Here is a 25,323-nt window from a genome sequence, read left to right as displayed (position 1 = left end):
TAACGACCCGACCGGTCGTTTTGAGCTCTAGTGCATCGTTCTGTGGTTTGCGGTCGAGAGTATCTTCACTTCATGTTTTGTGACTTGTACGTGTGATCAGAATTGAATTTCGAGAAGTTTGGAGTTGTTTCGGACGGAAAATTCTCAATTCGGATGCTTTAAGTTGGAAGAGTTGACTAAAGTTTGACTTTTGAGTAAATGACCTCGAAATCGGGATTTGAAGGTTCCGATAGGTCCGTATGATGATTTCAAACTTGGGCATATGTTCGAGTTGAGTATCGGGTAGTCCGGGAGGATTTCAGCGCTCAATTTGGAAAGTCGGCATTTTGAAAGTTTTAGAATTTCATAAGTTTGGTTTGAATTTGATTTTGATGTTATCGATGTCTGTTTGGGATTCAGAGCCTTAGAATAGGTTCGTATTGTGATTTATGACTTGTGCGTAAAGTTTAGCGTCATTCCGGAATGTTTAAGTACGAATCAGATGCATTCGTCAAAGTTTGAATGTTTGAACGTTGAGAGGAAGGTTTCGATAATTAATTCATAGTTTTGATGTTGTTTGGTATGATTTGATACCTCGAGCAGGTTCGTGTTATGTTTTGGGACTAGTTAGTGTGATTGGATGGGGTCCCGGGGGCCTCGGGTGTGATTTGGAGTGGTTTCAGACCATATTTTCTTGTTTTGCAACTACTGGTGCTGGTGTCTGGTTTTGTTCTTCGCGAACGCTAAGGGTCTCATGCGTTCGCGAAGAAAGATTTTTGGGCTATTGGGATTTGCTCATCGCGAACGCAACACAGAGGTCGCGAATGCGGAGAAGAGCAGAGGCAACCTACGCGAACGTGACACGAAGGTCGCGAACGCGAAGAAGGTTGGGTGGCTGCGAGGCAGAAGGCCTTCAAAAATGCGAGGGGCAAAGCGGGAATGCGAAGGGCAGGGGAAGCTGGGCATCTCAAACGCGATCAGGTGGTCGCGAATGTGAAGAAGAGCGAGCCTGGGCAGACTTGATACTTATACAGGATTCGGTTCGAGGGGATATTTTCGTCATCTACGGCAAGGTAGGTAATTCCCACATAATGTTGGTTAATTACATGGATTCTACAAGGATTTAAACATGAAATTTTGTAGAAATTGTGGGATTTTGAAGAAAACCTAAAATTTGGTATTTTTTGATTTTTGCCACGAAATTGGACATGGAATTAGAAATAAATTTTATATTTGAGTTCGTGATATTATGGGTAATGATTATCTTCAAGAATTTTCGAAATTCGGGTACGTGGGCACGAGGGTTGACTTTTTTGACTTTTCGAGCGGAGTTGGAAATTATTATAAATGATTAAATTATACGCATTTGGAGTATATTTTGATTGAATTGCACATTGTATGACTAGTTTCGGATCGTTTGGCTTTGAATTAAAGAGTTAGAGAGGCATTGCAGTCGGTTATGGAACTTCGGAGTGAGATGCGTCTTCTGTCTAACCTTGTGAGGGAAAAACTACCCCCTAGGTGATATAATTATTACGTGCTACTTATTGTGGGTGCTACGTACGCACGAGGTGACGAGAATCCATATGTAGCTAAAGTATGTTTATGTCCGGGTAGACTTAAGACTTTATCATGTAATATTTGGATTATTTGAACTCATTTTTGCTAGCATAATTAAGTGAATTTATAATTGAAATTGATTTAGGAATATATATTAGGCCGAACCTTATCACCTTGAGTTGTTGGAAAAATATCTGATAAACGGTAAATGGTATATCCACTTTATGCTCATGTACTGTATTGTAAGCATGTGTCTCGTAATTCGATAAGTTCTTTCCTTTCTTGTGGAGCGGGCCGAACGCCTCAGCAGTATAATGAGATGCATCTCTAGTTCGTGTCGGTCGACCCTCGGCAGTGTACACACCACTCTGGATCGGGTCGTACGATCTCAGCATAATCGTGCGTTATATTGCTAGCAATTTGAATATTTACGATTATCCTTCCACTGATGCCTGGCATTTTATATGGTATTCCTTATCCGTTTGATATTGGAACTTGATATTTTCCGAGTTATTGAGAGATAGGATACGAGATTGAGAAATTTATATCGTAAAAAGAAATTTTGAAAGATCATGTTAGTTACATGTTTTACCTCACTGCTACTATTGTGCTTGATATCTGTTTATGAATTATCATACTGATTTATTGGACCATTAGTAAGTGTCGATGTCGACCCCTTGTCACTACTTCTCCGGGGTTAGACTAGATACTTACTGGGTACGCGTTGATTTACGTACTCATGCTGCACTTCTATACTAAATGTGTAGGATCTGACAGGTTCATCTGGCGGACATATTGGCGCGTAGGCGCTGCTGCTGAGGAGACTTTATGGTGAGCTGCATTCCAGGTTATGTATCGCAGCCTACGGAGTCTCCATCGCACTATTAACTTTACCTGTCTTATTTGCATTCCAGACACAAATGATGTATTATTATTGTATTCAGTAAATGCTTATCCACTTGTGACACCGGGTTTTGGGATATTCTAGTTCATGCTTACGGATTTGCATATTATTATCACCTTTTATTTTTATGCTTTACTAATTATGTATGTACCCGTGATTTTAAAGGTGTAAATTTTTTTACTTAATAAAATTTATGATTTCGAAAGTAATAAAATGAATAATTAACGTGTTAGTTCACCGTTGGCTTGCCTAACGACGACGTTGGGCGCCATCACAGTCTATAGTAGGTTTTAGCGTTTCTCTTGATCTTATATACAGAAAGGAAACAAATTACTTTTAAGTGATTCTTGTAAAAATAAAATAAAGACATTGATTATCGGTAGAGGCTGAGTCAAGATTTGAAATTTATGGGTTCTGATTTTATCATCGAACCCACAATTCATTTTAGTTACTGGATTCGTAATTAAATATTAATACATATTTACTAAAAAATTTAATACAAATATAATATTTAATTAAAAGTTATTGGATTCATCCGAACTTGTAGTTAATCATCTAGCTCCGTCTTTGATCATCGGGGAAGACATATCCTTACAAACTAAAAAGAGGGTAAATGCAATAACAAAAGGGTTTTAAGACTTTAAGGTGGAAAGATGTCATATAAAAACTCCCCGGGTACATTCAGTTACTGCGATATAAATTAAACTTTATAGTAGATAAGATAAAATATACGAAAATTATCGTACTCTATCATTATCTGTCTTGAAATCAAGTTTAACTTTTGATAAAAATGTATTCATGCTAGTGCTGGCATCTATAGTCCTTACCTATAAATTAGCACAAAATCATTAAGAAAATTAAAATGTACTGTAAAAAACCTCATTCTTTCTTTAAATCTTTTAGATTTTAATAAGCTCATTCTGCTAACAATATATTACTTTGCATATTTGTTCCTCTTAATGGTAGTGAAGATACATTTTATGATTATTGAATCCCGACTTGCTATTCTAGAAAATTTTCTGTCTCTTCTTCTGGAAAATCTAGAGATAGAACCATCCTTCTTAAGAAATATTTCATATTTTTCTTTATTTAATTATTATGTAACTTTATTATTTGTAACCGTATGATCCACTACAACAATTTATTTCACGAAAATTTCCATATTCCGACACAATTTTTGCAATTTCTTCATATCTTATAATCTATATATGTTATTTAACTTTTATGATTCATAACTCATCAATATCTAAACTTAATTATCACCACCTGATTTCTCAAGCTAAGACACTATTATTATCCAACTATTATCATAATTGGCTTCTCCTTAGGTTACAACTCAAAAAGTAAATGCAAAACATGATTGTCTTTAGGTTACAACTCAAAAAAAATAATTACGTATAGTATCTCTAATATTGGCAAATATCTCCTTTTCTCACTCACCATCATTTATTCTTAAAATAATCTTACTCTCTTAATTAATTATCATTTATCCCTTCTAGCTAGCTGCATATAAACCTATCAATAGATAGAAGGGTTGACAATTGTAACAAACAATCAAGTCATTACTTATAAAGGGATAACTCAGAAAAAAATTTGACTATCACAAGTAATATATATACCTTATTATTTTAATAATGCCAACTAGGGTGCATTGAGTATCATATTATCAATCCATTAAAAGGATAAGATTTTCTAAATCCCAAATCAACACATTACATAGAAATAATAGTAAAATCATTTTAAAGACAACAAGTGTGAGAGTACTCCAAAGCACCTTTAAATAGTCCATATTTTTTTTACTTAGAATGTTAACTCAAAAACCACAAGAATTATCTCTAATATTCTTTAGTTTCAGCCATGGCAAAGAAACCTAGCATTGGTCGTCAAAAGATCAAAATTGCCAAAATAGAGGTGAAAAATCATCTCCAAGTTACCTTCTCAAAACGTCGTTCTGGACTTTTCAAGAAAGCTAGCGAACTATGCACACTTTGTGGTGTTGAAATAGCTATCATAGTTTTTTCTCCTGCAAGAAAAGTTTTTTCTTTTGGTCACCCTAATGTTGAGTCCATTATCGATAGATTCCTGTCAAGAAATCATAATCCGATTTCTAATTCATCACTTCATCTTGTTGAGGCTCATCGAAATGCTAGTGTTCGTGAGCTCAATTTGCAATTAACTCAGATTCTTGCTGAGCTTGAAATTGAGAAGATAAGAGGAGAATCACTTGATCAAATGAGGAAAACGAGTCAAAGTCAATATTGGTGGGAAGCTCCTATAAGTCAACTTGGTTTGCATGAACTTGAACAATTAAAGGAATCCATGGAGGTTTTAAAAAATAATGTGACAAATCAAGAAAGCAAGTTTATAGTTGAGATTACTGCTAACTCTTCTTTTTATTTTGGTGTTAATGGTAATGGGATATTTGACAACTATGATATCAAGCCAGCTCAAATCATGGTTGCTTCAAATAATCTTCATAACCATAACTTTGGTTTTGATTCAGCTGGATTATTTTAATTCTGTTCTAGTTTACCTCTTATTATTAACTAAAACCAACGAATACCTCACTAGTTGGTCTTTGATACAAGTTTTTCAAGTTCTCAATTTGTGTATTGATTGCCTATATATGAGCAACAACAAATGGTTGCCCTTATAAATCAATATGTTGGTAATTGCGTTATATTTTGCAATCCTTCTATTGCTATTATCATGTTATTACTTCCCCAGCAATTACCTTCATCCATTGCTTTTCATTAACAAAATCATGTCTTTATTTCTTAGTGTGAAGTTGAGTTCTACCTTCCCTAATTTATACAAATAATATATATCCGTCAAATAATTTCTCTGAAAGAACATATATCAAGTATTCTTACCATGCAAAATGATTAATGGGGAAAAGATGAATACATTTTCTTGTAAGCAGAATAATAAAACATACGGTTGTTATTACAATTATAAGCTTAAGTAATAAACCAAAAAAAAACCAGATTAAAGCTTTAGTAAATCAATGAAAAGTGGCACTAACGTGTGACCTCACTGTCAATAAAAGGTGGAATAAAGACTATAAGAAACCACATTCAAATTTTAACAATGAAATAAAATACTAAGAAAATGTAAAATAAAGAGTGCAACATGACCAGTTTAGTTTTAGCAATCTTTCTCAGCTTCTTCACCTTGACTTTGGCAGCAATATTATTCCTTCTCTTCTGATGTCGCTCTTCCTTAATCTTCTCCCTGGTCTCAACTCTTTCTTTCCATTTCTCCCTGCTTTTCTCTTTCCTCCTCGTCTCCTTCTTCATACTTTGCTTCGGTTTTGAAGGATTATCATACGCTTCCACTCCCATTGCCCTCTTTGCTGCTGCCTTCCATAATTCCCTCTCTGCTACCTTCCGATTCTCCCTCTTTACCTTTTTCAGCCTCTTCACTCTTTTTAATTCTTTCGCTTTTGATACTTTCCTCTTCTTCTTCTTCTTCTTATCATCACCATCGTCTCAGATTTTGACTTTTCCAAACTCTATTTCCTTGCAATTCACTCCTATTTCTCTTCTTCGATTTTGCATTTTTTTCAACTCTATGGCTATTAGGTTTGTTGTTCTTGCCAGTACCTCGGTTGTTACCAAAGAGCATTTCGATCTTTTTGCGTAGCCTTTACATCAGCTGTTCGCGAGTAACACATGAGGGATTAGGGTTACCATTAATACTATTAGGGTTATTGGTTTTTTGCAGTTTCTGAAGGGAGTGAATGAGGAGTCGGAGGATGGAGAATTGATTTTTCTTATCAAGGTCAAGAAGGTTGCGACGGGCGATTTTGAGGTATGCTTTATTTCGTTGCTTTAAGGTGGCCTTTTCGACTTTGGAGAGGTCGCCTTGGTGCTGCAGTTTTCTGTGGGAGACAGGAGTGAAAACTTAAGTACAATGTTTCCTAATGAAAATTACTTGAATGAAGTTTTACATTCCAATTCCTATTGAATGTATACAATTCATGAGTACCAGCTCACTCTCTACGAACTCTCTCGCTAAGAGTACTTCCAAAATTCACGACAAAAGAACTCGGTAATCCAAACCCTAAATCTTAACATTATTTGAATAAATTTTTAATTTTCTGTTGTATATAGGTTAGTAAGATAACTTCGGACTATGTCAAAATCTTTATTTTGATCAAGGGTCTAGTGCAATGTCTTTGATGCTAACTATCCTTTCTTCCTTCTTTGCGTTGTTGCTGCATGAACGAATTTAGTATTTACGTCTTGTATACGGTCGAAGTCAAGATCGATTTCAATTTCGTAGATTAGGTTTGAAACATGATGATCACGGACTGAAGACCGGCCTCGAGTCTCACCGAGCTAGCACCCGAGGTCGGAAAATCAGCCTTCGAGGAAGATTGAGTCTGGTGTCGACCTTTGCCTCGAACGAGCTCGAGGATAAACAATAGAAGACCGAAATATCCGCGAACCAGTCGGATATTACGGCGAGAATCTGGGCACGTATCACCAAGAAATCGGTAATCAACAAATCAAGAGATTTTTACCTTTTATAGAAATGTACCTAGAATAGGACTCATTTACTATATAAAGGGTGTTTGATAATTCATTCAAGAATGTCAAACTCTTTGAAGTGTCTTTGGTTCCAGGCTAAAATACAAAAATGTCAAACTCTCAATCAGTAGTTATTCATGTTGACAACGAGTCCGGTCACCAAGGTGAAAATAACAACATAGCGCCTAGTAACAAGATACCACCTCCTGATCCCGTTGGAAATCCGATCGCAGATCCGATTGACGCTAATTTGCATGTGGCTATCGATATAAACTTGCCTACTGACCCCGAAAATAGCGTTCGTGGTGGAGCCCGATTGGCAACTCGAAACACGCAAACCGCTGAAGGAGACGGGATCAGTCTATGAGTGATCTTCGAAATGTTGCAGGCTCAACATGCGGTGATTGCTCAGTTACAGAACTAAAGTCATCCACCGAGTAGGGTTGAGCCCGATCCTCCCCAGGAAGTCACCTGCAGGGATGAACCAGTCATAGAAAAGTCGAACGAACATGAATCGGGGGCTAACCCCGAGATCATAAAAACGCTCGAGGAACTGACAAAACAGATAGAATCAGGGGAGAAGAAGATCGTGGCTAACGACGAAAAGGTGGAAACCTACAATTCCAGGGTAGACCAAATCCCAGGAGCACCTCCGATATTGAAGGGCCTGGATTCCAGAAAGTTCGTGCATTAACCTTTTCCACCGAGCGCGGCTCCGAAGCCGATCCCCAAGAAGTTCCGTATGCCCGAAATACCCAAGTATAATAAAACGACCGACCCAAACGAGCATGTAACCTCTTATACATTTGCTATCAAAGGGAACAACCTGGAGGACGATGAGATCAAGTTTGTTCTGTTGAAAACATTAGGGGAGACCCTGTCGAAGTGAGCTATGATATGGTATCACAATTTACCTCCTAATTCTATTGACTCATTTACTATGCTTGCAGATTCTTTCGTAAAAGCACACGCAGGTGCCATCAAGGTCGAGACTAGGGAATCAGACCTTTTCAAAGTCAAACAGAAGGATAACGAGATGCTTAGAGAGTTCGTGTGTCGTTTTCAAATGGAACGAATGGATCTGTCGTCGGTCCCTGATGATTGGGTTGTTCAAGCTTTCACTCAGGGACTTAATATTCAAAGCTCGGTGGTTTCACAGCAGCTGAAGCTAAACTTAATAGAATACCCGGATGTTACATGGGCAGACGTGCATAACAGATATCAATCGAAAATCAGAGTCGAAGATGATCAACTCGTGGCCCCTTCGAGGTTTGTCTATCCTGTAAGAACCTTCGACAGAGTCAAGAGAGATGTCGATCGCGAACCGATGCCAAACATGGATCAGTATTAGCCATATAACGGAGATCTTAGAAGCAGCGGGTCCGGGCAACTCCATGAGAAATGAAAGAGGTCAAAGCAACCGAGGACTTATAACCAAAAATGGCTTCGACAGGTCCAAAGACGCACCGAGGCTATCAGAATATAACATCATTGTCGATGTTTCCATCATTATATCAACTATCGGGTGTATCAAAGATACCAAATTGACTCGACCTCTACAGTCTGATCCAACCCAAAGGGATCCTAACCAGATGTGCAAATATCATGGCATTCACAGTCACAGAACGAAAAATTGTCGACAATTAACACAAGGATGCAGAAGGGATCATGCAGCCCCACAATGATGCACTGGTAATATTTGTACTCATAAATAAAATTCGGGTTAAACGTGTGTTAATTGATCCATGTAGCTCAGCCAACATCATTCGATCATGGGTCATGGAGCATCTCGGTCTACAAGACCAAATCGTGCTTGTAGTTTGAGTTTTGAACGGATTCAACATGGCATGTAAGACTACTAAGGGTGAAATAATGTTACTTGTAAACACCGCCGGGACCATCCAGGAGACTAAATTTTATGTGATCAAAGGGGACATGAGGTATAATGCTTTATTCGGGAGGCCATGGATCCACAACATGAGGGCGGTACCCTCGATAATACATCAGGCACTAAAATTCCCAACACATGATGGAGTCAAAAAAGTCTACGGATAATAGCCGTTTGCGAAGGAAATGTTCGCGGTCGAAGAGGTGATACCGACATCAACAATTTCAACATCTAAAGGCCCAAACCAGATGGTAAATAACGGGGCCAAATAGAAGTCACTGATACCATCTTCTACAGATTCGGTCAAACAAAAGGAAGTCGAGGATGATGATTATGGGGTTTCCAGATCTTTTATAGCCCCCGATGATTCCGACACCACTAAGTCGATGGTCGAGGAGTTGGAACAAGTCATATTGAGAGAAAGCTTGCCCGATCGAAAGGTATACCTGGGCGCGGGGCTAAGCTCCGAGCTTAGGGAAAAACTCATTCAATTTCTTATAACTAACGAAGATTGTTTCGCTTGGTCCCACCTCAATATGACAGGAATCCCGCCGGAGATAACCACTCACAAGCTAAGCGTGGACCCAAACTTTCACCCTGTTAAACAGAACATGAGACCCAGTCCGAGATCAAGCATGCTTTCATCAAGGATGATGTATCTAAACTTCTTAAAATAGGGTCTATTCGGGAGGTTAAATACCCGGATTGATTAGCAAACATAGTGGTAGTCCCTAAAAATAGGAATAAACTAAGAATGTGTGTAGAATACAAAGATTTGAATAAGGCATGACCGAAAGACTCTTTTCCTTTGCCCAACATAGACCGTATGATCGATGCCACAGCCGGCCACGAGATCCTCAGTTTTCTCGACACCTATTCCGGGTACAACCAAATACGGATGGACTCGGGTGATCAGGAAAAAACTTCCTTCATCACTAAATAGGGCACATACTGTTATAACGTAAAGTCGTTTGGATTAAAAAATACCGGTGCTACTTACCAACGCCTAGTAAATTGAATGTTCGAGGAACAAATAGGAAAATCAATGGAAGTTTACATTGATGATATGTTAGTTAAGTCCCTGCGAGCAGAGGACCATTTAAAAAAATTGCAAGAAACCTTCAGCGTACTGAAGCAGTACAATATGAAGCTGAACCCAGAAAAATGTGCGTTTGGAGTTGGGTCAGGTAAGTTCCTAGGATTCATGGTATCCAATTGGGGAATCGAGATCAATCCCGATAAAATCAAAGCCATTGAAGATATCACGGTTGTGGACAGTGTAAAGGCTATGTAAAGGTTAACCGGATGAATAGCCGCCCTGGGGCAATTTATTTCGAGGTCGTCTAACAAGAGCCACCGATTCTTTGCATTGTTGAAGAAGAAGAACAAATTCTCGTGGACCCCGGAATTCCAACAAGCTTTGGAGGAACTCAAGAGGTATTTATCGAGCCCGCCCCTACTTCACATACCGAAGACAAATGAACAACTGTACTTGTACTTTGCGGTCAAGGAGATAGTGTTAAGTAGAGTCCTAGTTCGGGAAGAGCAAAGTACGCAATTTCCAATTTACTATGTTAGTAGGACCGTAGGTGAGGCCGAAACTAGGTACCCTCACTTGAAAAAACTGGCGCTCGCTTTACTAAGCGCCTCTAGGAAGCTAAAATCGTACTTTCAATATCACCCCATATGTATCGTAACTACTTACCTATTGAGGAATGTTATGCATAAGCCCGAACTCTCGGGCCGATTGGCCAAATGATCCATAGAAATAAGTGGGTACGGTATTGAGTATCAACCTCGGACTGCCATTAAGTCTCAAAATTTGGCAGACTTTGTGGCCGACTTTACACCGGCCCTAATACCCGAGGTCGAAAGAGAGTTATTGGTTAACTCAGGAACTTCCTCGAGAATTTGGACCCTCTTCATGGACGGTGCGTCAAACGCAAAAGGGTCCGGACTTGGCATCGTACTAAAGCCACCAACAGGTAATATAATTAAACAATCTACTAAGACTGTGAAATTGAATAACAACGAGGGCGAATATGAGGCTATGATTGCAGGCCTTGAACTAGCCAAGATCTTGGGGGTAGAGGTGATCGAAGCCAAGTGCGACTCCCTCCTTGTGGTAAATCAAGTCAATGGAACATTCGAGATCAGAGAGGAACGAATGCAAAGATACTTGGAATAATTGCATGTGATATTACATCGGTTCAAAGAATGGACTTTGCAACACGTACCTCGGGATCAAAACAGTGATGCCCATGCGCTCGCTAACTTAGGGTCGTCGGTCGAAGACGAAGAGTTCAACTCGGGAGAAGTCGTACAATTTATGAGATCGGTGGTGGAAGAAGGCCACGCCGAGATCAACTCGATGAGCCTAACTTGGGACTAGAGGAATAAGTACGTGGAATATCTCAGATCCGGTAAACTGCCCTCGGATCAAAAAAAGTCGATGGACCTACGTACAAAGGCGACTCGATTTAGCCTGTCCAAAGACGGAACCTTGCTTAGAAGAACATCTGATCATCCACTTGCAATATGTCTAGGGCCGGGTGATACTGAGTGTGCTTTGAGGGAAATACACGAAGGTACTTGTGGAAATCATCCGGGTGCCGAATCGCTGGTTCGGAAAATAATCAGGCCGGTTATTATTGGATCAACATGGAAAAAGACGCAAAGGAGTTCGTTCGAAAATATGATGAATGCCAAAGACACGCTCCGGTGATCATCGACCCGGGGAGCTGCTGCACTCAGTTTTGTCACCATGGCCATTCATGAAGTGGGGAATGGGCATCGTTGGCCCCCTTCCATGGGCACCCGTTAAGGCTCAATTTATATTATTTATGACGGACTATTTTTCTAAGTAGGTGGAAGCCCAAGTATACGAGAATGTTAGGGATAAGGAAGTCATCGATTTCATTTGGGACGACATAATATTCCGATTCGGAATACCGGCCGAGATGGTATGCGACAATTGGAAACAATTCATCAGAAGCAAAGTAACCAAATTCCTTGAAGACCACAAGATCAAAAGGATTTAATCAACACCCTACCACCCTAGTAGGAATGGACAAGACAAATCTACCAACAAAACCATAATCCAAAACCTTAGAAAGAGGTTAACCGATGCCAAAGAAAGATGGAAGGAAATACTACCCGAAGTCCTATGGGCATACCGTATGTCCTCGAAGTCCAGTACCGGGGCTACCCCGTTCTCTTTAGGTTATGGCACCGAAGATCTAATCCCTGTCGAAGTAGGAGAACCAAGTATCAGACTACAATATGCAATGAAGGTATGAGTACGAGCCTGGAGCTATTAGATGAAAGGCGCGAAGCCGCCCATGTCCAATTGGCCTCCCAAAAACAGCAGATTAAAAGGTATTACAATCAAAGGGCCAACCTTAGACATTTGAATATCGGGGACTTGGTACTAAGGAAGGTCACACTAAGCGCCCGAAACCCGAACAAAGGAAAATTGGGGCCAAACTAAGAAGGACCGTACCAAATTGTCGAGATCACCGGAAAAAGGATCCTACAAACTCGGAACAATGAACAACGAGCAACTACCGAACAACTAAAATATAACTTACTTGAAGCAATATTACTACTAAGGTACGACCCCATTCTTTCTTTATTTACATTTTAAACTAACGCTTGCAGGTAACCAACAAGGGATGATACGAGATTTTAGGTCTGAAAGCACGCGTTGCACTCTTTTTCCCTTGAACCAGTTTTCTCCCAAATGGGTTTTCCGGCAAGGTTTTTAACGTGGCAACCAGTAAATCGTGATAACTTAAAGTTGAAGACCGGCTACAAGCCGATGATAATCACAACAGCATTCAAGCCATTTCTTCGATCAACCCCGGATACTGGGGGGCATTACCCTCAGATATCGACTTTAGCATGGAAAGAGATTTCAAGATTGAAGGGTCTAGATCGATAGAATTCATTGTAAGGGCCAAACGGTCAAATGAACCGTGCTCACGTAGACTGCTCGGACCCTGGAACAAAGCCAATATACATGTGTAACTATTATGCACAAAAATGAAAAGAAGTCTCTTCCTTGCGCATACACCTCTTGTCCTTTAAACTTTTTCTTACATTTCTCGAAGAATTTCCTACATATGATTCCCTAAAGGTATTGAGTCCAAGGGCCACCTTAATCCGCATTCGAACAATCATGCTCACTCGGGGACTGCCGCCCGAAAACAAACTCGGATGGTCCGAGCCATCAGACCTCGAGGGCATAAGCTTATTTGGCATTCCCCGAATTAAAGGGCTACAACCGTGCCAAGATAATAAAACCCGAGGGCGCAAAGCTTATTTGGTATTGCCCGAATTCGAAAAGACTTTGATTATATTAAAAAAGGTTCGGAGATGTTCGCGACTTGTAACAGAAACAAGGCCTTCAAAAAATCTTCATAACCGGTTCTAAAGGCTACCTTTGGCAAACTATAAACCTAAACTACTTTGGGAAAAAGTTTTCGGTAACATCGAATCCCCACGATGCCTTAAAACAAAATAATTTTAAAGGCAAGGTTTGTTCGATCCTTCGAACATAACCTAACTATTTCATGCTAAGGCATTTCGATCTTTGCGAATACAGATAAAAAAGCAAAGGAAAAATTCAAAAGCTATGAAAGGGAAAAAGCCTTATATATATATAAAAAAAATTCTTTTTACAAGAGCTGAATAGACCCGATACAATTCTTTTACAAAGGCGGAATGGCCTCAACAAAAAGATGATACAAAAAACAAAAGGCAAAACGCATAAAAAGATCCTAAATGGCCTAGTCTTCATCGGGGGCCACGTCATCACCTACAGGGTCTTCGCCACCATCGGACTCACCTAAATCTTCATACCTCTCGAAGTCTTCCTCTTCGGGATAAGCCAGCTTCCTGGCCTTGGCTTCATATATCTTGGCATTCTCGATTTCAGCCAATAAATCAAAATCCCGAGCATGGACTCCCTCGAGGGGCTCCCTTCGGGATTTCCACTTCGCGTGCTTCACCATATTTCTCGCTTGGTCCTGAGTCACCTCGGTATCATCCTTGTGTTGAGCCACCCTATCATCAACCTCGGCAACCTCTGACTTGGACACCTCAAGATCTTTGGCCAGATTTTCTTGATCGGACACAACCGAGTTCAGCTGAGACTAGTCCTTTTCTTATTTGTAGTTTATCTATCTTTAGTAGTTATTGTTCATTAGCTTCTTTGTTTTTCTAGTTTAGTTCTTGTTTTGTTAGTAGCTTCTTTTTATGTTTTCGTAGATAATAAACCTATGATTTTCTTAATGCCACGGTTATTTCCAACGGTAGTTTTTGTGTGAACCGGGTGACTCATCCCAACGATGGATGGCGTGACAACCTTCTTAAGGGAATGAATCTGTTTTTGTGTTTAGGTAATAATAATAGTAGTATTAATGAATAAAATGCCTAATCAAATCATTCTCGAAAAAGAGTTATTCATGCTTCATTTGGTACAACACACTTAACTGCGTGCTTATGGCTTGAAACAAAGTTTATGAAAGAAATTTACTCTAGTTAGTGACTTTGAGACTCTTTAGTTGACTTTTGTAATCATCGAGCGGCTTATTGGACGATAGTGATCTTTAACTTGATTGTGGTTATTGTAGGCTCTCAATTATATCCTCTTTTACGGTCTAGTTGTGTGAGGGGTGAGGTGATTTGTTGCTAGTCCAAGTATCCGTATGAATGGTCTAGAACTTGCTCCGAATGTGCTTCAAGGCGAAATCCTAAGTTTTTCTTGGTTTGGGAAATGATTGTTAGCTTTCCTTGGTTTATTTCAGCTTTCTACTGCCAACCAATGTCATTACCCCTAGTCAACCCCCTTTGGAACTCTCGCCTTTCTCATTTGATAATTATGTTATAAGCCTTTACCCATTTTGTCGTGATTCTCTCTTGGTACCTGGACCTTTCTTAACACTCTTGTGAAATAAGTGGTTTAAGGCATAAGTTTAAGAAAAGGTTGGGCAATACTCAACCAAAGAACTTATGGATGGAAATGGTGATGATAATATAGATTTGGCTGCAAGGGAAGCAACCCAACAATGAGAAAAAGTTGCACGGGATGCTGAGGAAGCAGCTATTAGAGATGCATAGATTATCTATCAAGAAGAGAGGGGTCAGAGAATTGCTCAAAATCAACCCTTAGCTGCAAACCAGTTCGGGAATATAGCTCCCATTCTTGGGAGATCACTGGGCGATTATGCTAGACCGATGTACAATCAAGGCTTATCAAGTGTTAGACCACCTCAAATTGGAGCTAACAATTTTGAGTTGAAGTGAGGGTTGCTTCAAACCATTCAGAACTATTGTGTCTTCATAGGAAAGATGAGCGAAGTTCCAAACACACATCTAATGAATTTCGAGGAGATTATGAACATTTTTTAATACAATGGGGTGTCACAAGATACAGTGTACTTAAGGTCATTCCCCTTTTCACTTAAATATGATACAAAGAAGTGGTTTCGAAGCTTGCCCACGGGATCGATCAGAACATGGGAGAAGATGACCAGGAAATTTCTTGATAAATATTTCTCCTCATCTAAAATAGGCAAGTTTAGAAGAGAAATCCATAACTTTTGTTAGAAAGAAATTGAAACTATTTTTGAAGCATGGGAGAGGTTTAAGGAGATTGTTAGAAAGTGTCAACACAGTGGAATTGAACTCTGGATGCAACTCCAGGACTTTTGGGATGGATTGACACCGGACTCGCGTAGAATATTGAGAAATGCAGTTGGAGGCCCTTTGATGAAGAAGACTCCAGAGGAGATAGTTACAATTCTTGATGAGTTATCTGAATATGCTAATCAGTGGCCCTCGGGGAGTGCTGAAAGAAGAAGATCAACTGGTGTTCACCAAGTTGATGCTAATACATCTATGCAGGCATAACTTGATACTATGGCTAAAGAAATCCGGAATTTGACCTTAGCCACGATACAAAGTGAGCCTCATGTAGCCTATGATATATGTGGAAGAGGATACCCTACTCATGAGTGTCAAGCCTCAACTAAGGAAGTGAATGCTGTGGGAAATTATAATTTTAATGTAATGGGTCAGAAGCACCCTAGTTTTTCATGGAGTTCACCTGGGGTTAGCAAATGCATGGCAATAAAACAACCCCAGATTTCAGGGATAATGAGCTCCTGGTTTTATGAATCAGTCGTGGCAGCAGTTTCCACTTTAACAGCCCAATCAACCTAGTCTAGAAGATTTCATAAAGGCCTTCATTGTGAAAATTGATGAAAGATTTGAAGTACAAAGGGTAGCAATTAAAAATTTTGAGACGTAGGTGGGACAAATTGAAACAATATTATTTGAGAGGGTTCCATGCACTCTCCCTGCTGATACTGAAAGAAATCCTAAAGAAATAGTGAATGTTGTAACCTTAAGAAGTGGACAAGTGCTGAAAGTCCCCACCTTGATCCAAAAAGATGTGATACTTGAAAAATAAAGTGGGGAGCAGCTGAAAAGTGATGATGACAAGAATAAGAAAGGCCCAATGAAAGCTGAGAAAAAGAAGGAAAAAAAATCGAGAAGGGAGGAACATGAGGAGAGCAAGCATATGCCTGCGCTACCTTTCCCTCAAAAGCTATGTGGAGAAAAGTCGGACAAGCAGTTTGAGAGATTTTTGGATGTACTGAAACAGGTTCATGTAAACTTACCATTCACAGAAGTGCTCTCACAAATGCCTTCTTATGTTAAATTCTTGAAAGAGATCCTTACGAAGAAGAGGAAAATAGAGGAGACCTCTGTGGTCAAGCTCACAAAGCATTGCAACATGATATTGCAAAATAAACTCCCACAAATGTGTGGAGATCCAGGGAGGTTTACTATACCTTGCTCTTTAGGAACTATTAATTTTGATAAGTCTTTATGTGATTCTGGTGCCTCAATTAATTTAATGCCTCTATCTATTTACAGGAAACTGGAGAAGGAGATTGGAGAGATAAGGTCTGCATTAATATCATTGTAGCTGGCAGACCAAACGACTTTAATACCCGATGGGATAGTGGAAGATGTGTTAGTTCGGGTGGATAAGTTCATAGTTCCTATGGATTTTATAGTGGTTAATATGGAGAAAAACAAGCAGGCCCCCCTCATCCTAGGAAGACAATTCTTAGCGACGGACAGGGCGATATTAGATATACATGAGAGGAAACTCATGCTTAGAGTGGGTGAGGAGACTGTGGATTTCAAAATGGATGTATAAAAGTGGGTGCAAAAAGGAAAACCAGCTCCAAGTGGTGAGTGGAAAGTAAAGGGCTCGAAAGAGAAGACTGCACTGAGCGAGAAAGATAAGTATGGGGTGTTCCCTGAAAAGGCTGAGAAGAAGCTATCTGCATGGATGTGTGCATGGAGCCCGACTTTGACTCAGACCCCGACTAGATATTCAGGGAAGTTTTCTTTACCTTATATTTTTTAATTGTGTGTCATGGGGACATGCCACAGCTTAAATGTGGGATGGGGGACATTTGTATGTTTGTATATTAGTTTTTTTGTTAGTTGTAGTTAGTAGAGATAGAAAAAAAATGAGAGATGTTTTAAAATTTTCGATTTTTCCCGATGATGGATACCATCACGGGTTTCTTGAGGCATTAAAGTCGAAAGAAAAAAGACAAAAAGATTTTCGTTTGTAGGGAGTGTAATAATTCTCCCTTGATGTTTCTTTGTACCGTTGTTTTTTTCCAAGAGGTTTGTTTGAATTGGGTGTAGTTAGTTTTTATTTTAGGAGAAGGAAACCTTGTGCTGTGATTTGAATTGAAGGCAATATGTCATGACTTTATTATACCTTGAGAATAGTGAATGCTTTAGTTGTGACGCTTATGCTCAGTTTTTTACTCTTGTATAAGTACCTTAAATTGTATGATCTTAACTTTGCTTAATTGCTTTGACTAGAGTGTGTTGATAGTCCAATCCTAAGTGAGTTATGTGCCATGTATGTATGAGTTTTTGTGTATTCTTTGCATTGCATTTGATGCCTAGAACTTGCCCCGTGTGTTTGCAAAGCAAAATAGTAGTTTTATTCAGTCTTGGAAATGATATAGGCATTTCTTTGTTAAGCCAGATGTATGCTTTTACCCGCCTAATTGTTGTGTATCTTAGTTTAACCCCGTTGAGCATTTAATTCTTTTTCTTTGGCAACCACATTTCAAGCCTGACCCATTTGTTTAAATTGACCATCTATTTGAACCTTTTACCTCTTGTGAGCACTTGAATTTGTCATGAACTTTGTAAAAGTTGAAGTGTGGGGTATTGGTTTGGCTTTTGAGTGGAACTATTGAAATAAAGAGAAAGGTGGACTACTTTGAAAAAGTAAGAGCCACTTGAATTGAAAAAAAAATGAAAAAATAGTTGTATTGTTATGCAAAATATTCCTTGATATTGGTGACTCTTATGTATTTGTGCTTAAAGAAGTAGGGAGTTAATGTGTATTGATGTGAAGGTGGAGTTATGGTTTGACACAAGTGTGGGGTATTGAACGATTAAGTGTATGTATTAAAGTGCTTAGGGAGATGTAGTCACTCTTATATCTAAATGTATCCTACTCATCTCGCAACCTACATTACAACCAAATAAAGTCCTACTCGATCCTTGACTGAATGAGCTCAATTAGTAGAGTAGTACATTACGGGCAAACCTATGGTACGTCTGTTGTGGCACATGAATGTTGTTTATGAGAGTGAGTGAATTCTTTCTATCTTGAGTTCCTAATTGTTCTTAAATTTTATTGTGTGTGGAACTACTCTCTATTACTGTGTGATGGCACTTTATTCGTGAAGGAAAGGTAATGTCGTTGATCTATGTGTTGGAGTAAGTGAGTGGTTGTGGAAAATGCGTGGTGCTTTTGAGTCAAACCTGTTTTATATATTCTTGGTATAATGAGTTATGAGAGTTGTTGAAAAAGGTCGTGCCTATATGAAGTGTAATTTGATTGCTCGAGGACGAGCAATAGTTTAAGTGTGGGGTGTTGATGGTAGGCTATAATATGATATTTTAGTCGCTTATTTCACTCTAATTCACTGTACTATACTTGTGCTGAGCTTTAATTAGTGGTGTTTTGCACTTATTATGCATTTTATGCCTTGTAGATGTGATTTCGAGCTATTTATATGTTATGGAGCTAATTCGATCTATTTGGAGCTTTGAAGTATGAGTAAAAGCCCAAGGGATTAAGCCGGTATCATGATCAGGGGTCGAGGACCAAGTCTAGACATCAAAAATCACGCAAAAAGCAACAATCTGAGAAATTTGCACTGCTGCGGTGCGTGGTTCGCCGCAACAATGTATTTTTGTTGCCTGGTGAATTGTTGAGCTCTCTGGATTTCCCCACTAATTCCCCGCATGGCGCGTCGCCCCATGCGGCGCGCCTGTGCAAGGTTTACAGAGTGAAAGTCCTATTTCGGCTAGGAAAGGGTGATTTCGTCTGGGGTCGACCCTATTTGGTATAAATACATGGAAAAACGCTATTTTCTAGACTTTTAGACATACTTCGGACCTAAGGAGGAGTTGGAAGAATACAAGCACAAGGATGTCATCATTCCTTCTTCACTCAAGACCCTAGTTTGGATTGAATTTATGTTTTCCTATACTTTAATTTTATTTGTGATGAATTTCTCCATATCTATGGAGTAGTTCCATTTAGGTTTTGATGGATTTGGTGTATTGATGATTGTTTGTCGAGTATAACTCTAGTTTTATGTATTGAATCATTTTCAGATGAATTAAATGTTGCATCTATATTCACTTTTTTCATGTAATCGAGAGAGACATAACTTGTGATATCTTTGCATTATATTTTTGGTTGAGTTCATAGATTCTTCTAAGTAATAGAAAGAGGCTAGTTTAATCATTGATTAAACCTAGTTTAAATAGTGTCCGGATGTCGATTTATGTGTAAACGACCTCGAAATAGAGTTTTAATTATTCCAATAGCTCCATATGGTGATTTTGGACTTAGGAGCGTGTCCGAAAAAGTATTTGGAAGCCCGTAGCTAAATTAGGCATTGCACCTTAGTCGTGCTTGAGTTTTTGGTAGCGTATGGCACTAGTCGTCTCCCCAGGGTTATATTTATACACTTGGAGTGCTTGTGGTCAACATTCGGGCATAAGCATTTCGGCGTGATGGGTGGTTCCTTATTGATTGTTATGTGTAGATCGGGTGGCACGCCGCCATAGGTATATTGGTTTGGATCAGGTGGCACGCTGCCATGGGTATATTGTTTGGATCGGGTGGCACACCGCCACGGGTATATTGTTTGGATCATGTGGCATGCTGCCACATGTATGTTGTGTCGATCGGGTTGCGTGTTGCAATGATGTCATGTTTGGATCGGGTTGCGCGCCGCAACAATGTTTGCATCGAGTTGCACGCCGCAACAATGTCATATTTGGATCGGGTTGCACGCCGCAACAGTGAGATGTTAAGTACGGTTCCTTATACTTATTTTGTGTGTCTTGTTTCTTATCTCTAAGATGGAGCCATAACATCCGTTTGGCTGTTTTATTCGTTACGCGGGCTGGATGGTTGTTTGCATGAGTTCGTTCTTCCCTATGGGTCACATTCGAGTTGTAGCTTGTTGGCGTTTTAATGGCACTGTATGATATTTTAGACAGTGTATGAGGTGGCTTATTTCCTGAGCAACTTGTACTGGGTGAGACAAGGTTATTTGACCTGAGATCAGTGCGATCGAATTATATTAAAGAGAAAATATCATTATTCAGTTCAAAATGAGGTAATGATACTTGAAAGGTGGAGAGACTCCATGATTTATTGATTTGACAGGTGGTTATGAGTTTTTGCACATCTCTTTCGTCGTGGCAGTATTGCGAGAGTTGGAACATGACTTATATGTGTTATGAGGTGTATTATGGGCATCAGATTCGTGAAATTGTAGCTATTGTGGTTAGAAGATGTTATTATGTGCAAACGACTTATGTGGTGCAAGGTGTGATTTTAGCATAGGTGCATGATTATGTTTAGGTCTAGTGTATAGTGATTGATGCAGTGTTCGTATGTTAGAATAGGGTCTCGTGGAGATTGCCGGATGTTGGAATTTGGTTCTAAGGCTTATTAGCAAAGGTTATAGGAAGGATCTTCAATCTGGCTCGAGCTAATTTGCTCACATGGGTCGTGGTGGCACGGGTAGGCACACGAGGTGTTAAATAGGGATTTTGGACAACTCTGGGATGATTCTTGGCACGTTCAAGGACGGACGTATGTTTAAGTGGGGAGAATGTAACGACCCGACCGGTCGTTTTGAGCTCTAGTGCATCGTTCGGTGGTTTGCGGTCGAGAGTAGCTTCACTTCATGTTTTGTGACTTGTACGTGTGGTCAGAATTGAATTTCGGGAAGTTCGAAGTTGTTTCAGACGGAAAATTCTCAATTCGGATGCTTTAAGTTGGAAGAGTTGACTAAAGTCTGACTTTTGAGTAAACGACCTCGAAATCGGGATTTGAAGGTTCCGATAGGTCCGTATGATGATTTCAAACTTGGGCATATGTTCGGGTTGAGTATCGGGTAGTCCGGGAGGATTTCAGCGCTCAATTTGGAAAGTCGGCATTTTGAAAGTATTAGAATTTCATAAGTTTAGTTTGAAGTTGATTTTGATGTTATCGATGTCTGTTTGGGATTCAGAGCCTTATAATAGGTTCGTATTGTGATTTATGACTTGTGCGTAAAGTTTAGCGTCATTCCGGAATGTTTAAGTACGAATCAGATGCGTTTATCGAAGTTTGAATGTTTGAACGTTGAGAGGAAGGTTTCGATCGTTGATTCGTAGTTTTGATGTTGTTTGGTATGATTTGAGGCCTCGAGCAGGTTCGTGTTATGTTTTGGGACTGGTTGGTGTGATTGGATGGGATCCCGGGGGCCTCGGGTGTGATTTGGAGTGGTTTCAGACCATATTTTCTTGTTTTGCAACTACTGGTGCTGGTGTCTGGTTTTGTTCTTCGCGAACGCTAAGGGTCTCATGCGTTTGCGAAGAAGGATTTTTGGGCTATTGGGATTTGCTCATCGCGAATATGACACAGAGGTCGCGAATGCGGAGAAGAGTAGAGGCAACCTACGTGAACACGACATGAAGGTCGCGAACGCGAAGAAGGTTGGGTGGCTGCGAGGCAGAAGGCCTTCGCAAATGCGAGGGGCAAAGCGGGAATGCGAAGGGCAGGGGAAGCTGGGCATTGCAAACGCGATCAGGTGGTCGCGAAGGTGAAGAAGAGCGGGCATGGGCAGACTTGATACTTATACGGGATTTGGTTCGAGGGGATATTTTCATCATCTACGGCAAGGTAGGTAATTCCCACATAATGTTAGTTAATTATATAGATTCTACAAGGATTTAAACATGAAATTTTGTAGAAATTGTGGGATTTTGAAAAAAACCTAAAATTTGGTATTTTTAGATTTTTGCCACGAAATTGGATATGGAATTAGAAATAAATTATATATTTGAGTTCGTGATATTATGGGTAATGATTATCTTCAAGAATTTTCGAAATTCGGGTACGTGGGCACGAGGGTTGACTTTTTTGACTTTTCGAGCGGAGTTGGAAATTATTATAAATGATTAAATTATACGCATTTGGAGTATATTTTGATTGAATTGCACATTGTATGACTAGTTTCGGATCGTTTGGCTTTGAATTAAAGAGTTAGAGAGGCATTGCAGTCGGTTATGGAACTTCGGAGTGAGATACGTCTTCTGTCTAACCTTGTGAGGGAAAAACTACCCCTTAGGTGATGTAATTATTACGTGCTGCTTATTGTGGGTGCTACGTACGCACGAGGTGACGAGAGTCCGTATGTAGCTAAAGTATGTTTATGTCCGGGTAGACTTAAGACTTTATCATGTAATATTTGGATTATTTGAACTCATTTTTGCTAGCATAATTAAGTGAATTTATAATTGAAATTGATTTAGGAATATATATTAGGCCGAACCTTATCACCTTGAGTTGTTGGAAAAATATCTGATAAACGGTAAATGGTATATCCACTTTATGCTCATGTACTGTATTGTAAGCATGTGTCTCGTAATTCGATAAGTTCCTTCCTTTCTTGTGGAGCGGGCCGAATGCCTCAGCAGTATAATGAGATGCATCTCTAGTTCGTGTCGGTCGACCCTCGGCAGTGTACACACCACTCTGGATCGGGTCGTACGATCTCAGCATAATCGTGCGTTATATTGCTAGCAATTTGAATATTCACGATTATCCTTCCACTGATGCCTGGCATTTTATATGGTATTCCTTATCCGTTTGATATTGGAACTTGATATTTTCCGAGTTATTGAGAGATAGGATACGAGATTGAGAAATTTATATCGTAAAAAGAAATTTTGAAAGATCATGTTAGTTACATGTTGTACCTCACTGCTACTATTGTGCTTGATATCTGTTTATGAATTATCATACTGATTTATTGGACCACTAGTAAGTGTCGATGTCGACCCCTTGTCACTACTTCTCCGGGGTTAGACTAGATACTTACTGGGTACGCGTTGATTTACGTACTCATGCTGCACTTCTATACTAAATGTGTAGGATCTGACAGGTTCATCTGGCGGACATATTGGCGCGTAGGCGCAGCTGCTGAGGAGACTTTATGGTGAGCTGCATTCCAGGTTACGTATCGCAGCCCACGGAGTCTCCATCGCACTATAAACTTTACCTGTCTTATTTGCATTCCAGACACAAATGATGTATTATTATTATACTCAGTAAATGCTTATCCACTTGTGACACCGGGTTTTGGGATATTCTAGTTGATGCTTAAGGATTTGCATATTGTTATCACCTTTTATTTTTATGCATTACTAATTATGTATGTACCCATGATTTTAAAGGTGTAAATTTCTTTACTTAATAAAATTTATAATTTCGAAAGTAATAAAATGAATAATTAACGTGATAGTTCACCGTTGGCTTGCCTAACGACGACGTTGGGCGCCATCACAGTCTATAGTAGGTTTTGGCATTTCTCTTGATCTTATATACAGAAAGGAAACAAATTACTTTTAAGGATTCTTGTAAAAATAAAATAAAGACATCGATTATCGGGATAGGTGGAGTCAAGATTTGAAATTTATGGGTTCTGATTTTGTCATCGAACCCACAACTCATTTTAGTTACTGGATTCGTAATTAAATATTAATACATATTTACTAAAAAATTTAATACAAATATAATATTTAATCAAAAGCTATTGGATTCATCCGAACTTGTAGTTAATCATCTAGCTCCGTCTTTGGTCATCGGGGAAGACATATCCTTACAAACTAAAAAGAGGGTAAATGCAATAACAGAAGGGTTTTAAGACTTTAAGGTGGAAAGATGTCATATATAAACTCCCCGGGTACATTCAGTTACTGCGACATAAATTAAACTTTACAGTAGATAAGATAAAATATACGAAAATTATCGTACTATGGAATTATCTGTCTTGAAATCAAGTTAAACTTTTGATAAAAATGTATTCATGTTAGAGCTGGCATCTATAGTCCTTACCTATAAATTAGCACAAAATCATTAAGAAAATTAAAAAGTACTGTAAAAAACCTCATTCATTCTTCCAATCTTTTTGATTTTAATAAGCTCATTCTGCTAACAATATATTACTTTGCATATTTGTTCCTCTTAATGGTAGTGAGAATACATTTTATGATTATTGAATCCCGACTTGCTATTCTAGAAAATTTTCTGTCTCTTCTTCTGAAAAATCTAGAGATAGAACCATCCTTCTTAAGAAATATGCCATATTTTTCTTTATTTAATTCTTATGTAACTTTATTATTTGTAACCGTATGATCTACTACAGCAACTTATTTCACGAAAATTCCCATATTCCGACACAATTTTTGCAATTTCTTCATATCTTATAATCTATATATGTTATTTAACTTTTATGATTCATAACTCATCAATATCTAAACTTAATTATCACCACCTGATTTCTCAAGCTAAGACACTATTATTATCCAACTATTATCATAATTGGCTTCTCCTTAGGTTATAACTCAAAAGTAAATGCAAAACATGATTGTCTTTAGGTTACAACTCAAAAAAAACAATTACGTATAGTATCTCTAATATTGGCAAATATCTCCTTTTCTCACTCACCATCATTTATTCTTAAAATAATCTTACTCTCTTAATTAATTATCATTTATCCCTTCTAGCTAGCTGCATATATATACCTTATTGTTTTAATAATGCCAACTAGGGTGCATTGAGTATCATATTATCAATCCATTAAAAGGATGAGATTTTTTAACTCCCAAATCAACACATTACATAGAAACAATAGTAAAATTATTTTAAAGACAGCAAGTGTGAGAGTACTCCAAAGCACCTTTAAATAGTCTATATTTTTTACTTTGAATGTTAACTCAAAAACCACAAGAATTATCTCTAATATTCTTTAGTTTCGGCC

The 25,323-nt window shown here is 38.9% G+C and overlaps 1 protein-coding gene, 1 non-coding gene and 1 pseudogene across 2 annotated transcripts; 1 reads left to right on the top strand and 2 right to left on the bottom strand.

Annotated features, from left to right (window-relative positions):
• The first annotated feature begins 4,300 nt into the window (after positions 1-4,300).
• LOC142168353 (agamous-like MADS-box protein AGL62) lies at positions 4,301-4,960 on the top strand. The gene has a single exon (XM_075229034.1). The coding sequence runs from the start codon at positions 4,301-4,303 to the stop codon at positions 4,958-4,960; it is 660 nt and encodes a 219-aa protein (XP_075085135.1).
• Positions 4,961-5,520: 560 nt separating this feature from the next.
• Positions 5,521-13,881, bottom strand: LOC142166816 (uncharacterized; annotated as a pseudogene).
• Positions 13,882-15,445: 1,564 nt separating this feature from the next.
• Positions 15,446-15,552, bottom strand: LOC142174316 (small nucleolar RNA R71). The gene has a single exon (XR_012703586.1). It is a non-coding gene; the product is annotated as a small nucleolar RNA R71 (small nucleolar RNA).
• Between the last annotated feature and the right edge of the window lie 9,771 nt (positions 15,553-25,323).

Source organism: Nicotiana tabacum, chromosome 2 (genome assembly GCF_000715075.1).
Source record: "Nicotiana tabacum cultivar K326 chromosome 2, ASM71507v2, whole genome shotgun sequence".
In the NCBI taxonomy this organism is placed as follows: domain Eukaryota; kingdom Viridiplantae; phylum Streptophyta; class Magnoliopsida; order Solanales; family Solanaceae; genus Nicotiana; species Nicotiana tabacum.
Note: the sequence above shows the minus strand (reverse complement) of the source record. Positions and strands in the feature narration are given on the sequence as shown.